We start from the raw sequence: 15013 nt of genomic DNA on the forward strand, positions 1-15013 counted from the left end.
CTCGCTGACTTCTACCTGCTCTTTTCCACTTCCCTGACGGTAACGGAAATCATCATCGGGAGCCAATTCGCGCTATAGTTTTTTTCATTTTTCAAACGTAGTTTTATAATGCCATATTAAAGGAAATATTGAATGAATATGATAAAGACGATACACTCAATTTAAGCTAATGTTAAAATGCTGATTTAAAAGTAAATTGTTTTTTGAGCGAATAATTTAAAAAATTATGCACTTACAGGAACTGATTTATGTGCATATTCTTAAATAAGTGCTATAATACTCTAGAATATTTATTAACTGAGAATATTTTGGCCTTTAGCCACGATCTTCATAAGAAGTTATCAATGAATTACCATGGAAGTAAAGCACTTAAAATAAGTTCTTGCTCCATAAATTTATCTTTTCTAAGTATTTCTGAACTTCCAACATCTACCTAACGAGAGCAATTTTAATGCTTGAAAAGTTCTAAAGGGAAGCACCAGCTCCAGCAATTTATTCTTGTGACATTCCTGTGATTTTTTGATTGGCCGTGAAAAATTCCGCCTCCAAAATAATAAAAGTCTCTCCTATTTCCTAGGCTTGTTTTTTTTCAAGGCTTTCCTTCTTATTTACGTCTCAAACTGAAGGTGCAAAGATCTATTCGGGGAATTCGAGGTTTTAATTTACTTTTATATGGAAGAATATGCAATGTTGATGCAATGAATAAAAACATATTCTTCCGGTAAGTCAACATGTTAAAACTACGCATTATAAAATATTCTAAAACTAAAACGAAAGCGGTCTGCTTGGTAATTGATAAAAGTAATATTTCAGAGGCGCATCGCCAGTTATCAATTATTCCTTCACCTACCAAATATCTCTTCATTTAGAAGTTGAAAGATGTTATAACCTATCTCATATGTCTACACATACAAGCTATTGAGGAACATTACCTTGAACTAGCTTGGATATATCGTTTCTCTTGACGAGCAGAGCAATGAAGCCAGGTGGTAGCAATCAAGCCAGACAGCATGCAGTGTCTGCACCGGGATCATTTTACACAAAAGATATTGCGTGCAGCACCCAATATCAACGAGGAAGACAGTTAGCACATATTCACCCATGTCGCCTCTAAGGAAGAACTTACATTGCAGCTATATCCTATAATGGAGATGATTGTTTACATTTGTAAAGGGACAGCACTATTCTTCTAATTTTAGTTTTTAGAGCGTAATGAGGCAGTGATATTTCATTTCACTAGACCTAGTGATTGGTAATGTTTCCAATACAAAGCCGAATCAAGAGTTTGTCAGTAGATGGATGCAATTGTCCTGGCGTCTAGAACCTATTGCCGAATGAGGTTAAAAAATATGAATCACACACAATCATGTTTTCATGGATTACACTGGATTATTCCAATTCGCAATCTCACTTATCGCAAGTGGCGGGTTTTTCAGATTGACTAGTTCAATGTAAACGACGCCCGCTGTTGTGTTAATCATTTGAATGGTATTGATATATCTCCGATTTTTGTTCCTCACCAAACAAATTCAGTAACAACAGACTCTAAGCAGTGATTCTCATTTCCTACAACGAAACTTCCCCATTTTTGAATGCAAATACTTGAGTTTGTGTCAGATTTACGTAACGAGACCTTTTCTTTGAAAGAAATTTAATTAATTAAGAGAAGAGAGAATTTATAGCCATTTGCCGATAGAAAATAAAAATCTCTAAACAATGGTTTTTTTGCCACTTTGTTAAATATGGAACATATTAATGTACAACAGGAATCTTGTTCTATTTCTCGATTGTTTTTAAGAGCTGAAAATTATTCGAATTCCGAATTCAGACCAAGTTAATCAGTTAAGAAGTGTACATATTCCAAAAATATTCACTAGTCTTTTATCTCAAAAAGTTGGACTTTAACGCTAACTTCAATGATAACTTGAGTAAATTCACTATTTTGAACAAACTATTTTAATCAGCAGTTATCATGACATTAATATTTTATCCGTTAGTTTAATTGTTGTTTGACAAGCGCATTATATTTTATGGCCATTATGGTTCTTAAATCAATCGCTATTCTAGTTTAACTTAACAAAAAAATTTTTAACTTGAAATATTCCTAACTTACACCCAGAGAGAATGAGTAAAATATCAAAAAAATTCGTTTTTCTGATATTTTTTTCTTCAAATAGTCGAATATCTTATTGCATTCCGTATTCATACGACCGATTACAATAGATTAAGAAAAGTGAAACAATGGCATTAATTATGAAATATATAGATTATAGTTGTATAGATATATTATATATATATAGTTGTTTGCATAGGATTTAGTATTTCAGATAGTCCGGTAATTCATAAAGCTCCTCTTTCAAATGGTTGATTTAATTTCAGCTCCCGCATACATCACCCGCAATCATCCATGTTTGTATCGGTCAGCGTTTCAAGAGAGTCAATAAGAATTCTAAGCAGCCATTTAAATGACCAACTAGATTTTCGTATTCCATCCTCCGTGTACACCTCCATTATATTTATTATTATTTACTATTACACCTCCTTATTCTCCACTTAGCGTTTTACAGCTATGAGTTTCTTTTCTTATAACTTTAATTTTTCAAAGCTTTCAGGAATATAATGATCGATTTTCGGGCATAAAACAGACTCAAGGAATTTACTTGAATGAATGGATTAGATTATTCTTTTTACTCTTTCATCGTAGGTTGACGCGTAATAAAATTCAGGAAGAAATTGATATCAAACCCATTGTATTAATTTACACTATAATGCTATTTTTTGTAATTAAAATAAAATGTTTTTACTACCCCTCTCCCAACGAAGTGAACATTTCAAACCCATTTAATTTAATTTACATGATAGTATTCTTTTATGTAATTTATTTTTTTATAATTATTGCTTTTGAAAATTTTTACCTCCCCCCTCCCATTGGAGTGAAAACTTTAATTCAACTCTCATTGAAGAAATAACCACGTTTTAATAAATGGTAATGAATAGGAACTGAAACTTAAGTGTAATAAAGTCCTAAAACGGAACTATGTCTCAACTGTGGTTTAAAAATGCATCTGGAATGATCTCCTTGGATTTCCAACTTGGAAACACTCCCACGCATGCATCCTTTCCATTGAGGCACCTCACTTGATTGACAGGACTTAAGGCATAATTTTTTTCCGCTCTTCGATTCGAGTAAGGCTTATCAATGGTGCACATTCTTGGCCCTCCCTTTGTCGCCTATCTTCCCGCATTTCCCAATCAGTCTCGCACACAATCAACCCCTCCCACAATACTTCCCCCCACCTCTCATCTCATCTGCCTACTTATACTTCATTCCAACACCCCATCAGTCAGTCCTCGCCTAATCATCCCCGAGAAACGTTCGCTCCGACGCTAACTCCTACGCTTAAGAGAACTTCCAACGGTGAGTAAATTCTTTTTAAACGTTTTATTATGCTCACTTTGCTGTTTGTCATCTTGCCCGAGTCTTGCAACTCAATTTTGACCCACTTTCCGATTCCGAAGCTGAAATTCTCAGGATAACTCTCATTTCAGATCTCGATTGTCATTCAGAATTTAATATTAAATATGGATATTAGACAAAGAATAGGCCACTAAAATCCGATGTCAGCGCTGCGATAATTTAAAGGAACGAAAATGGTAGAGAGTCATAACAACAAATTTGTCTTAAAAAATTAAGTGTCATAGCAGGCCATGTACCCAAAGTTTTTCATTACATAAGAAGTAAATTATTCAAAGACTTTTTCAGGCTCATAGGAAATATTTTCTTTTAGTTTTGGTCGCGATAAAAACGTTTTTTTTTAAATAAAAATTTATTTTAATTTTGTATTAGTATTTATCATCATGATCAATATTCATGCCAGATCCATTAATTATAACTTAATGCGTAGTTAAACGCAAAGAAAACGAATTACTACCAAGTAGCCATCTTTTTACGAAAGTTTCATAGAAAAAAAAATCACCCACAGCAACCTTAACTGGAACCAGCGTCCGATGCATGTATACATCCTGAGTAGTATCCTCGACAGGGGTGGTTTGGGGTGATTTACGGCCCTCGGCTGTGGCTCCTGATGGGGAACCCCCCAGAAAAAATTAGGAAATCGAATACCCGGAAATGGATTTCGACTCTATTATGGCCATTAAAAGTAGATAAAAGTTGATAAAAATTGCAATTTCGTAAGAAAAAATACTGGGAAAATATTTGGGAAACTGCTTTGAAATATAAAAAAAATTCTAAAATAACCTGTTCGAATGTTTTTTAGTCAAAATGTCTCCCCCCTCCCTTAGTATCCTTTCCACCCCACCCTTCCCTTGCTGGACGGCATACGTAGAGCGATGAAGGCCAAAATTTTTACCTTGATAATGACACTACTTGTCGAAACCGGGTCGGTATTTAAAGAAAATTGAGTGGAAGTTTACCATTTATAGTTTATTCTCATGGAGATCAAACATTCCCAAAAGGTATCGCCGGAAACTGTTAATTCTGTTCGAATAACCTATTCAAAAAGGCATCAGGTTCTCTTTAATCTTCGGACAGCTTCATTTTTTTTAGATAATCTTTTACATTGAGTATATTGTAAATATAGCAGCCGAAAAAAACGTAGAATTTTATAATTGCAAAAAGCTGTGTTTGAAGTAATCTGAGCCTTCATATATGCTTCACGATATACGCGAGCGTTGACGGGTGCCCACAAAGCTCGGGACCTTCGGCGACTGACAACCAGCCGACCTGGCCAGACCGCCCCTGCACTGCAAAGTCATTATTTATTTATTTATCATCTAAATTATTATTTATTTATCATCCAAATAGACAGCTGTGAGGTTATGATAACCCGTCACTCTCGCTCAACCGGTATTCGTTTGCGAAGAATTTCTCGATTAAAACTTAAACTACCCATTAAAATGCCTTTGGTTTATGCAGTAAACCATTGTGAAATTTTCCTAAATTTGAAAATTCTACCTTAGTGTTTTACTAGAATATTAATCAAGTGCATGACATAGGCTTACGGCATGAAGATTTTGAAAGAGAGGATTAAGAATATTGCCAGTTCCCTACTGACTTTTGCCGATAAATGTGCGGGTTTTGATGGCGGCATAGTAATTATTTGAGTAGATCGTCTATTAGCAGAATATTTAGTCACAGTAAAAGCTGACGGAATTGTGAATTAAGGTTTTTGAGACTGAAAATGTCTCTGCTCGCGGGTGGAAAGATAACGCTGGCGACCACAAGACTGAATTAGAAAGACATAATAGGAAAAATCGATTTCTTCACACTGGCCAAAAATACCATCAAAATGATACTTATGAACTCTTCTGCTAGAAATAGTAAGAAATTGATTGGCTGAGATGATTGCATAGCCTGTACATACGCACAATGATTCTTTTGCACATACACAAACACGAATAATTTAAAAACGTAAAATAGCGGATACCAAAAAGTCTGAATTTGTAATGAAGAAGTCAAAGTTTCCTACATTCTTGAATATCTCAAGATTCTCAGTATGTGCAACAAAAATTTGTGCATACTTTAATTTTAAACCGACATTCGCCCGAAGATAGTTAATGAAACACCAAAAAAATTGGTACTTGGCACCACAGTAAATTGACCTCGCTCGTTTCTTTCATTTGTGTAGAATTTTTATTATTTCTTCCCTTATATTTGAAGGAACCTTCTCTACGTAGTAAAAACTTGAAACTGACAGGAATGTAATGCTTTGAGGATTTCAGATTTCATTATATTGTGAACTGTAAATTATCTAGACGTTAAAATCCCATGATAAGTAGCACTCAAGTGGAATGATTAGGGTAGTTTCCTTCATCAAAGAAAACGAAAGGCATTGATTGCGATTCGTTACCCACCATTAGTGTATTCATAATACACAAATTATTTGGTTTTAGAACTCCCAGTTTAGGCCAATGCTAATGGTCAATTTTAAACTGATTTGAAAAAGGCCAGATTGGCGGCCATGCGATGCCACTCCACGAGACGTCAAAGGGGCCTAGGTGCTATACGAGTAGTCAGGAGTTTTACATCGCCTGAGTTTACCAATGCATGCATGGGGCACAGAGCTCATGGAAACATGTCTTAATAATCACCTATTAAAACTGCCTAAGCTCGGAAAGTATCCTTCGTTTGATAGGGTATTAATAATCTTTATTTAAGCTAAGCGCTACCTGCTAGGAGGGTACTCTGCTACCTGCTAGCAACCTGCATCGCAGCGGCTCACACATCCTCCCCCCAAGGTCACCTCACTTAGCGGCAGTGGGAACCATAGTGACGTCACACGGGCTTTCCCCAGCATTCATACTTAGCCGTCGCGTTTTCGCGCGCTTGAAAATTTTCACTTTTCATTTAATCGCTAAAAATAGATATCGTCATTTAAAAATCTAAAAGCGTGAAATACGTACTCCAGGAATAATAATATTTCGATTAAGACATTAAAAAAAGGAAACAGCCCTATTGGGAAATGGGACACTCAATATTCCTGGAAAGATATTCTGGAATAGAATGATGCATTCTCTCTCTTTTGTGAAATGCATGATGAATATAAGAAGTCACGCTAATCGCAGTCGTTTGACCTTGCATGAGGAAAATCAAATTTGCCTAAGTTTAGTTTCCTCAGCGCAATAATTCAATAATATTTTTAAAATCTGAATGAATGGTAATGTTCCTAATGCAGAATTGATTTAAGAGCAATATCAGCGGGTGACTCCAATTTTTTTTCGAATGTAAGAAACCCATAATGAGTGATATTTGTGAAAGAAGGAAGAAACGTAGGTATGAGATAAATGCTTTGCGAGGTTTCATTGTGGAATCGTGGAATAAGAGATTTAAAAGTAAACTTTGTTGTATTCTACACAATATTTATCAAGACTGGACCGGATCCAACCTTTTCAGGTGATTATCAAGAGGTGAAGGTTTTAAACAAAGTTTACTTTTTAATCCATAACCTTAGTTATATTTTCAATTACGACATTGAATTTTCCGAATCCGCAACCTCAATTTATTTGATTAATGGGTTGTTAAAAATGAATAACCCTATATGAGCGACACTGAGCGATTGTAATCTGAAGATGCGAAATTCCATACCGATATCCATTATTCAAAGAGAGCAACTGACGAAGAACGCGCTCTGCTCTCTTCCTCGTGAAATAAATGGTGATACCAAGCTTATCGTAAAATAATATTTGAAAAAAAAAATGGAGAGGGAAACGGCAGTTTAGAGTCACAAAAGTGTTCCATTTTTGGTGGCGGCAAATTCATTTTTTGAGTGAACTCTTAATTAGCAGAATATACAGATTTAGTCAAAACTGATGGAATTGTAGATTAGATTATTTCGAAACTGAAAATTTCTATCCTCTAAAAATCTATTTTCAATGGTGGAAGGATAGCACCGGCGCACGTAGGGAGGAATGACTGAATTAGGAAGACAAAAATAGGATAAACCAATTTACTAAAGTTAGTCAATATATTTACGAAATTGTTTCAATACTTTTTGAATACGAAGCCAGTTTTCATGATCTCAACAAGTATGAAGGTTAGATTTTCAAGGTTATGGCTAAGGTTAGCGTTCTAGAAAATGCATACTTTAAGGCAGGGAAATAAAGATGCCTTTATGATTCCTTGGTTTCCTCTAAGTTGGCTGCTTTTACAATACGATAGTTTCGCAGTCGGCTGTGCCATAATCACACCTGAAGAGGCCGAGGGTATTCCAGGTGAAACTGTTAATTTCCGACGTCATAAAACGGGTTAGAAACCAGACTACCGTGAAAATATTAATTATCTTATGTGCGAGAAATGGTAGTATGGTAACATGGGGGCCAATAAAAGAGTAAAATCAGAGACATGATTCTACAACGGTACAGCGAATGGAAACGACGTTATAATGATAGATATTTTAAAAGAAATTGTTATAATGTTTTTTGCTAAAGTACTTAAGTACTAAGAGCTTAATGATCAAATGTAGTCCTAAGGCTACGCCATTTGGAAAATCGACTATGTTGTGAATGCTTAAAGATCATTAAACTATCCATCAGGAAGACATCGTATCAGTTAATTAGAAGGTGCAACTTATTCTTCAATTTCGTACCCAATATCTCTCCAGAAATCACTCCATGGTACTACGGTAATGGTATTGCGGCTTCCACCATCTTTTGAAAACAGAATTTGAAACTAAACTGAATACGAATGCTGATAAGAATAAATAGAACTTCTGTACAAAAGTATAATCTCTTTCCAACAAGATTTCTGCATTCTACACCAGTAACGTTCTTAGAGATCATATTAGTTTCATGCAAAAGCAATGCGGTGCTAAAAGTCCACAAAACTAGGGAGCAAATACATGCTATTCTTTCATTTTAGGATTATTTCGAAATGAAATTCGATTTCATATTTTTTTATTTTCAAACCTTTTCACTTGTGTTGGTGATGGTAAGTCTTATGTCTCAGTTATTAATAAATATTTACCGCTTCCGACGCCTTACTTTCCCACTTTTAGCCCACAATGTAGATTTGGATAGAGGTGGAAGAATTTTGGATGATCTTTGCGGCAGAGAAATTTGTTTAGCATTGACATCTTATCTCCACCATTAGTTTTAAGAGATGGCATTCTCAACGGCAGGAAAAAAGCAAAAATGGGAGGAAACAGAACAATTTCAGTCCATCTTTATCATAATTTATAGACTACAAAAGAAAATGTTTCAGGGCAGAGGTAGAAAATAACAACTCACTATGAAAAAATAACAGAGCGGAATTTAAAAAAAATTCATTTTAATACATATAACACGTAAAAGAGCAAAAAACGGAAAATTTCACCACTGAGGTCTTTTCTGAGGAAGCACAAAATCAAAAAGTTCCACATTCCCAACCCCGCGTGTAACAATAGCGTTTGTTGTGCCCAACTCCAGGAAGTCGTAAACTAAATAGAGTCATTATGACCTCATCCAGCCTATTGAAGGATTCCATGATGATGCAGAGGCAGACTTTTATTAGAATTTTTACGGTCCCCTAACTTTTTATGACTACTCATAATGACTATCAAAAAATTACCCTGCACGTAACACAAAAGTTTGTGAGCAGTAATAGGAAATAGAATCATTTTACTTAAAAAAATTGTTCTCTCCTAAAAGGGGTACCAATCTAAATTGCGTACATCGAGGTTCTTAAGGGAAAAAAAATACACTGTCCTTTGAGATCGCAGAGTGATTTTTATAAATATTCAGAAAGTTGTCGTAAATGCTCATTGCAGTTCGCAGCAAATTGTTGAAAGTAGTAGGCATTAAGGATTCTCTAAATCCATGATAGAAAAAAAAAAATCAATGCCAACTTTCTGACAACAAGGCTCTTGTCATCCTTTACCCCACGTCAGAATGAATGCTGGTTGAGTTGAAAGCTGGCGGGAAAGAGATCAGATTATAAAAGTAATATCAGTTCTATATTCAAAAATAAAATCTTTATGCTTTTAAAATTCTCTCGCAACTATCTCATAGCTCATTTATAAATATGAAATGATAATTATTTCTTTTTTTTGTGTAAAATGAAATAAAACAATGATAAAGATATAATTCCTTCATTCACTGTATCTAAAATAATGAATATGCGATATTCTACTTAAAAAGATTATTTTATTGAAATATAAATTCTGCTTCATTTAGAAGCCCAATAAATCACTTACTTCTGTAAATTTCTTGTCAGCTTTTTAAATTTCTCTAAGAAAAGGAATACGTTATAATTTAGAATTCATTTACTTTGTGGAAACTTGCTTTGCCTCCTGGTTCCAGGTCTGCCGATGGAAAATGCGCTGTAGATACTAGCCTTGGTGGCGCAACGTGAAAAATGAATCACAACGAATTTCAATATTTTAGCGGCTATGATATGACGTTAGAATTTGGCCGTTTCTTTCAGCGGCCGATAGAAAATAAAAAGGTCATACAGTTTACAGCAACCCGTTGAAATTGAATTTCTTTTAACTGGAAAAATTATTAAGAAACTAAGAGTATACATAAGCCTATGTCTTATAATTATGTCATATTGATTCGAAAAGTTCCCTCGAGAAAAATACTTATGGATGCCACTCCTCAACTTATTTTAGCAAAAACAGACACTTCGATACTTCGAAGTGTCTTTCATTGCTAATATGGAGCTCTTCCACCGCGCACAAGCTTCAATTTGTGATTTAATCCACTTATTTTGTTTCATCCTCACTTAAGAGAAATTAAATAAAACATATTTATTCTGTTTTGGAATCGGTCCACCGCTAACACGACAGAATACTGTTAACCTAACCAGTGGCGCAGAAAGGGGGAGGTTTGGGGGATAAAACCCTCATGTCTCAGAAATTTATTTAAGCTAAACCCATTTTACGTAATTGCATTAATATTACTTATAGAATTTTATAATGATTTATAAAATATCCCTAAGAAAGTCGTAAAACTCACTATTTATCCTAATTTTTCTCTGGGAGGGCCCCCGCACCTCCCGCTTACCCTGGCGGGTATGCCATACTCCCAGATACCAACGTATTAGTTGCGCCTAAAACCCCTCCTAGCCATAATTCCTAGCAGCGCCCCTGAATCTGACAACTCTAAGCTAATGAGTACCGTGATGTACAATTGTGTTTTACTTTCAAATGAACTCATTCGTCCAGCATGTACGATCATTGTGGCCGACAAAAAATCAAAACAATGTGATACGTCTTTTTTCACTTAATATATACATACTTTATAAATCATTTTGTAAAACAGCATTCAATAAAGAATGTTTTTGCTCGTTTCTCTCAGGTGTTTGAAAACACGCGGATACCAGCAGTCTTCGCTTCTAGTTCAAATAAAATCCGTCGGCAGTCGTGATGACGTGGGGAGTAGCAGTGACTTCGATGGCGGCGCTGAAGGTGCTGCCGTTGGTGGTGGCCATGTCGTACTTGATACCCGCCACAAACGCTCAAGTACCATTCCTCCTCAGCTGCCCTCCAGTTGAAACGAAAGCGGACTTCAAACCTGACAAGGTGAGTTCGCTTTTACTTGCAATCAGCAGTGGCGCAGCGAGGGGGGGTTTTGGGGGATAAAACTCCCCCCAGAGCTCAGAGTAATTTTTAACTTTAATCCATTTTACTGAATGGATCAGTATTACTTATAGAATAGTGTTAGGATTAATCAAATATCTCTCATTAAGCGGTAAAACTAATCATTTTGAACAATTAATCTTAAAATTTTCTGGAGAAGGGCCCCCTGATGAAGGGTTCCCACTAACCCTAGCGGGTATGCAATACCCCCATGCTCCAAAGTACTAGTTGCGTATAAAACCCCCCTAGCCTTAATTCTTAGCTGCGCCCCTCGCAATAGTGGGATTGAAAATAATTTTCTTTGAATGAAATTCAGCGGGCAACATTCATGGGGTAAATGCGCACAAGAGCGCTCAAAGAAACTCCGCAGTGACCGGAAGTGGAGGAAAAATTGAAACTCAAATCTTCAATGATATTTTTGGAAATATAACATGGTAGAAAAGAAAATACATGTGAATAGATTATATTTAAATTCAGATGATTCTCTAAAATTTTGGTGCAATAGTTTCAATTGAATTATAGACGTGGAAGCGAACTATATATCGTCACAATCACCCAATTACAACGAGCTTGTGATCTCGGATTTCCATTTCAATCTCGATTGCAGGGGCGTATTCAGCATCAAATTTGGAGGGTGGGAGTCATGACCTGGGTCGGGAGAGTATGCTATACCCCCTGGAGAGAAGGGCATTCTCCCATGAAATTTTTTTACATACACGCTTATTACGCATTTTGGAGCCTAAAATTTCTTTTTATTCTTAACAACAGAATAAATTGAACAATCATAGACACTTAAGGATAGGACTATTAAACTTATGAAAATGGAAAATATTTTATAAAATTTGGGCGGGGGATCATGACTCAAGTGACCACCCTCATGAATGCTCGACTGAATTCGCAGAAGTCAAAAGTCGCTCATTCACATTCATTCGCTTGTTTATATTGTCATCAACCCTGAACAAATGAGATCTATTTACTCATTCATTGAAAGTCATTCGAGTTACGTGCTTGGTGATATCTGTCATTGTGACACAAGCATCCAAACTCGGGTCAAGTTTCATCGTCTGATGCTTAGACGGTGAACTTTAAAGGTAAGCATTTTATGATGAATAGTTATCCGATTAGACATCAGCCCTGAGACTGAAACTTGACTTGGGTTTTGAGAATGCATGGCATAAATCACCCGGCTGGATAGCCGAATGGCCTTCCATGACGCATAACGCTGGGGAAGCGTCAGACTTAAATTCGCCGTATACTCTCCCTGAGCCACATAGGTACTCATTTAAATTCATTAGTAGTAACTCGAGTTCGCGAATGCGATCATAAATGGCCGCCTAATAAGGTGAAAGCGCTCGAATACAGAATAACCCAAGACCCAATGGGAAAGAAAAAAATATTTCTAATAAATCTATTCTAATAAATTATTGCCCAACTTAAATTGAAATTTCGATTTCCCTGTTTTCGATCATTTCCACCGAAGCCTATCAGTGGCTCAACTTAATAAGGCTAATATCCTCTTTTGAGCACGTCAACAGCAGAGAGATTCGGGAATGCGATGAAGTAGGTTGAAAATATGCTACAGACTAAACAATCTCATTATTCTCAATCTCAGGCATTACTTGTCATATTCACATATTATTTTTAGAACTAATTCGATTGTTAACAGAATACAATTTCAAGAGTTATATTGAGTTGATAGCTTACCGTGCGTCGGTCAAATATATTTTGGGAGGGCTCGTGAGGCTGTGAGGAAATTACAAAGATTAAAATAAAATTATAAATTAGCAAAATTATCGGTAAAAATGGACAAACAAAAGAATAATCATTCCTGAATTCCTCGGAGAGGAACACAAACGTGAGGAAGGAGAGAGGAGAATCCATTATAAACATTCCTGAATATCACCGGTGCTGATATTGGAAAATTTAGCCTAATTAAGTTGAGCCACTTATTGGCTCTGGTGGAATTGCTCGAAAATAGGGAAGTCTAAATTTCCATTTAAGCTGGGAAATAATTTATTAGAATAGATTTATTAGAGACAAGAGAAATACGGAAAAAATGGTAGTGGTATGATTTATCTGCTTCTGGGGATTGTCACCATATTTGCAAAGCGTGTGCCGTCGAGCCTGAGTGAAGTAGAGCACTCCTCCTTCATTATCAATTTTAGACAACGTGTTTTAAAATAAACAAATATAACCGACGAAAATTCAAAATTGGGTAATTTTTCTTAACTGCGGACTCGGTGATATTTCCTTTTGACAATGAAAATCTATAACCGCATTTATATAAAGAAATTGCCATTTTTAAAAGATATTTTTTTTTTTTTTTTTTTTTTTTATAAACACATTACAATACATCAAAAATACATATCTCAAATATTAAAATATATATAATACATTAAAAACATTCCCTTTACAAATTCTTAACACGCTTTTATAACACTATATAACCAACACATATTCTGACTTATTGGGCAAGAAAAGATAAAAGAGAAAAACCCTGTTATTACAATATTTTAGAATAAAAATAGGAAAAAAAATAATTTATCGGGATATTAATCAATACTGGCACCAAATACAAATTCATATTTGAATATACTAAATTATTTCAATCAATTCCTCCACGGTACAGCTTTGTTCAACTCACAAATGCTGCGGAAAATCGTTTTCTCTTGGTAATAAGTTTATTCTTAGCATAGAACAATTGATAATCCAGCATATTTTCAATGACTCAGTCTCGAAGTATCTCATTTTCACATTAAATAATAAAAATCCATTCCTTAATGCTCATTATTGGAAACTTACTTCTACTACATGCAGATTTCAAACTCCCAATGTACATATTAGAGGAAGGTTGCATGGGAAGCATTGGCACGGGTACAGGAAAGAATATTTCGAGGGGTCAGTGACTTCTCTCCTCCCACCCCCAGATTTGTTTACCCCAATGATTTACTGTCCGACGCTCACGCCCGTCACGATTTTACGTCTCACGCGTATCCTGTTCCAACCTCTTAACTTTGCATCCGAAAGAATGTGAGTCCACAATTCATCCCAATAGGGCGGTTTTTATGACGGAGTGAATGGACGCCATTAAAGTGACTGCTTTAAGTCCAGCTACATTTAATACGACAGCAGGTCGACTGGTTTCCGGAAACAAGCGAGGTAGAACGCATCTTAGACAATTACCGTCACATTCGGACAAAAGGAGGTTCCAAAGTTGAATACAGTTCACTAAAGCATAGGAGGAGGTGTCTTTTGAAGATAAGTCGATTCTGTGATCACACCCATTCCAATGTTGTATCAAAATTGTGCCATGAGTTTTGAAACCTGACGGGTGAAGTTAAATCTCTCTACCCTTAAAGAAAGTTAAAATTTAAATGTACTATAAAATAATGAAAAGGAAAAAAATGTCGAATTTTATACTTTATTCAATGTTGTATTAATTTTGAATTTACTCGATTACGAATAAATACAAAAGATCGTAAATCAATTAATATCTACAAATAAATAGTTACATAAAATCCATCCCAGGATTTTGCAAAAAACTAATGTATATTTTGTTATTTTTCATAGCTGGAATTTTAAAGATAACTAAAGTAGGCGATTGGAAAGACTTGTGGAAAAGATGACACTTTTCCTCAAATACATCACCTCTCCTACCTCAGCCTTCCCATTTCACTTCCCAACCCCACAAATCCAAACTGTAAAAATACAGCTGAAGAAATTCATAATATCAGTTATTGAGAATCGGTCGAAACGCATTGCATGTTACTCAATAAATTTTTGGAAAAGCTGCTATCTCTTTTACATTCACATTAATAATTTCCTTTTACTAGTTCTCTCTTACGTTGTTAATAATATAATTATTATCTAAGATATTTATCATAAACTTATTCTTCTAAATTTTTCTGAACCATAAAATTGAGCATATTGGTTATTTT

General features: G+C 35.3%; 1 protein-coding gene across 2 annotated transcripts in view; it reads left to right on the plus strand.

The window, feature by feature from the left end:
* LOC124153669 (apolipoprotein D-like) overlaps nucleotides 1-15013 on the plus strand; it is a 33794-nt gene that overhangs the window by 12488 nt on the left and 6293 nt on the right. The window contains exons 1-2 of one of the 2 annotated variants that reach the window (XM_046526970.1): nucleotides 3315-3418; nucleotides 10795-11018. In XM_046526970.1, coding sequence (XP_046382926.1) covers nucleotides 10863-11018 — 156 coding nt within the window. In that variant the 5' untranslated portion in view covers nucleotides 3315-3418; nucleotides 10795-10862. Of the gene's footprint in view, nucleotides 1-3314; nucleotides 3419-10794; nucleotides 11019-15013 lie in introns of those variants that run through there. The other variant, XM_046526971.1, reaches the window with a different exon arrangement.

This window comes from Ischnura elegans, chromosome 2 (assembly GCF_921293095.1).
Source record: "Ischnura elegans chromosome 2, ioIscEleg1.1, whole genome shotgun sequence".
Classification (NCBI taxonomy): domain Eukaryota; kingdom Metazoa; phylum Arthropoda; class Insecta; order Odonata; family Coenagrionidae; genus Ischnura; species Ischnura elegans.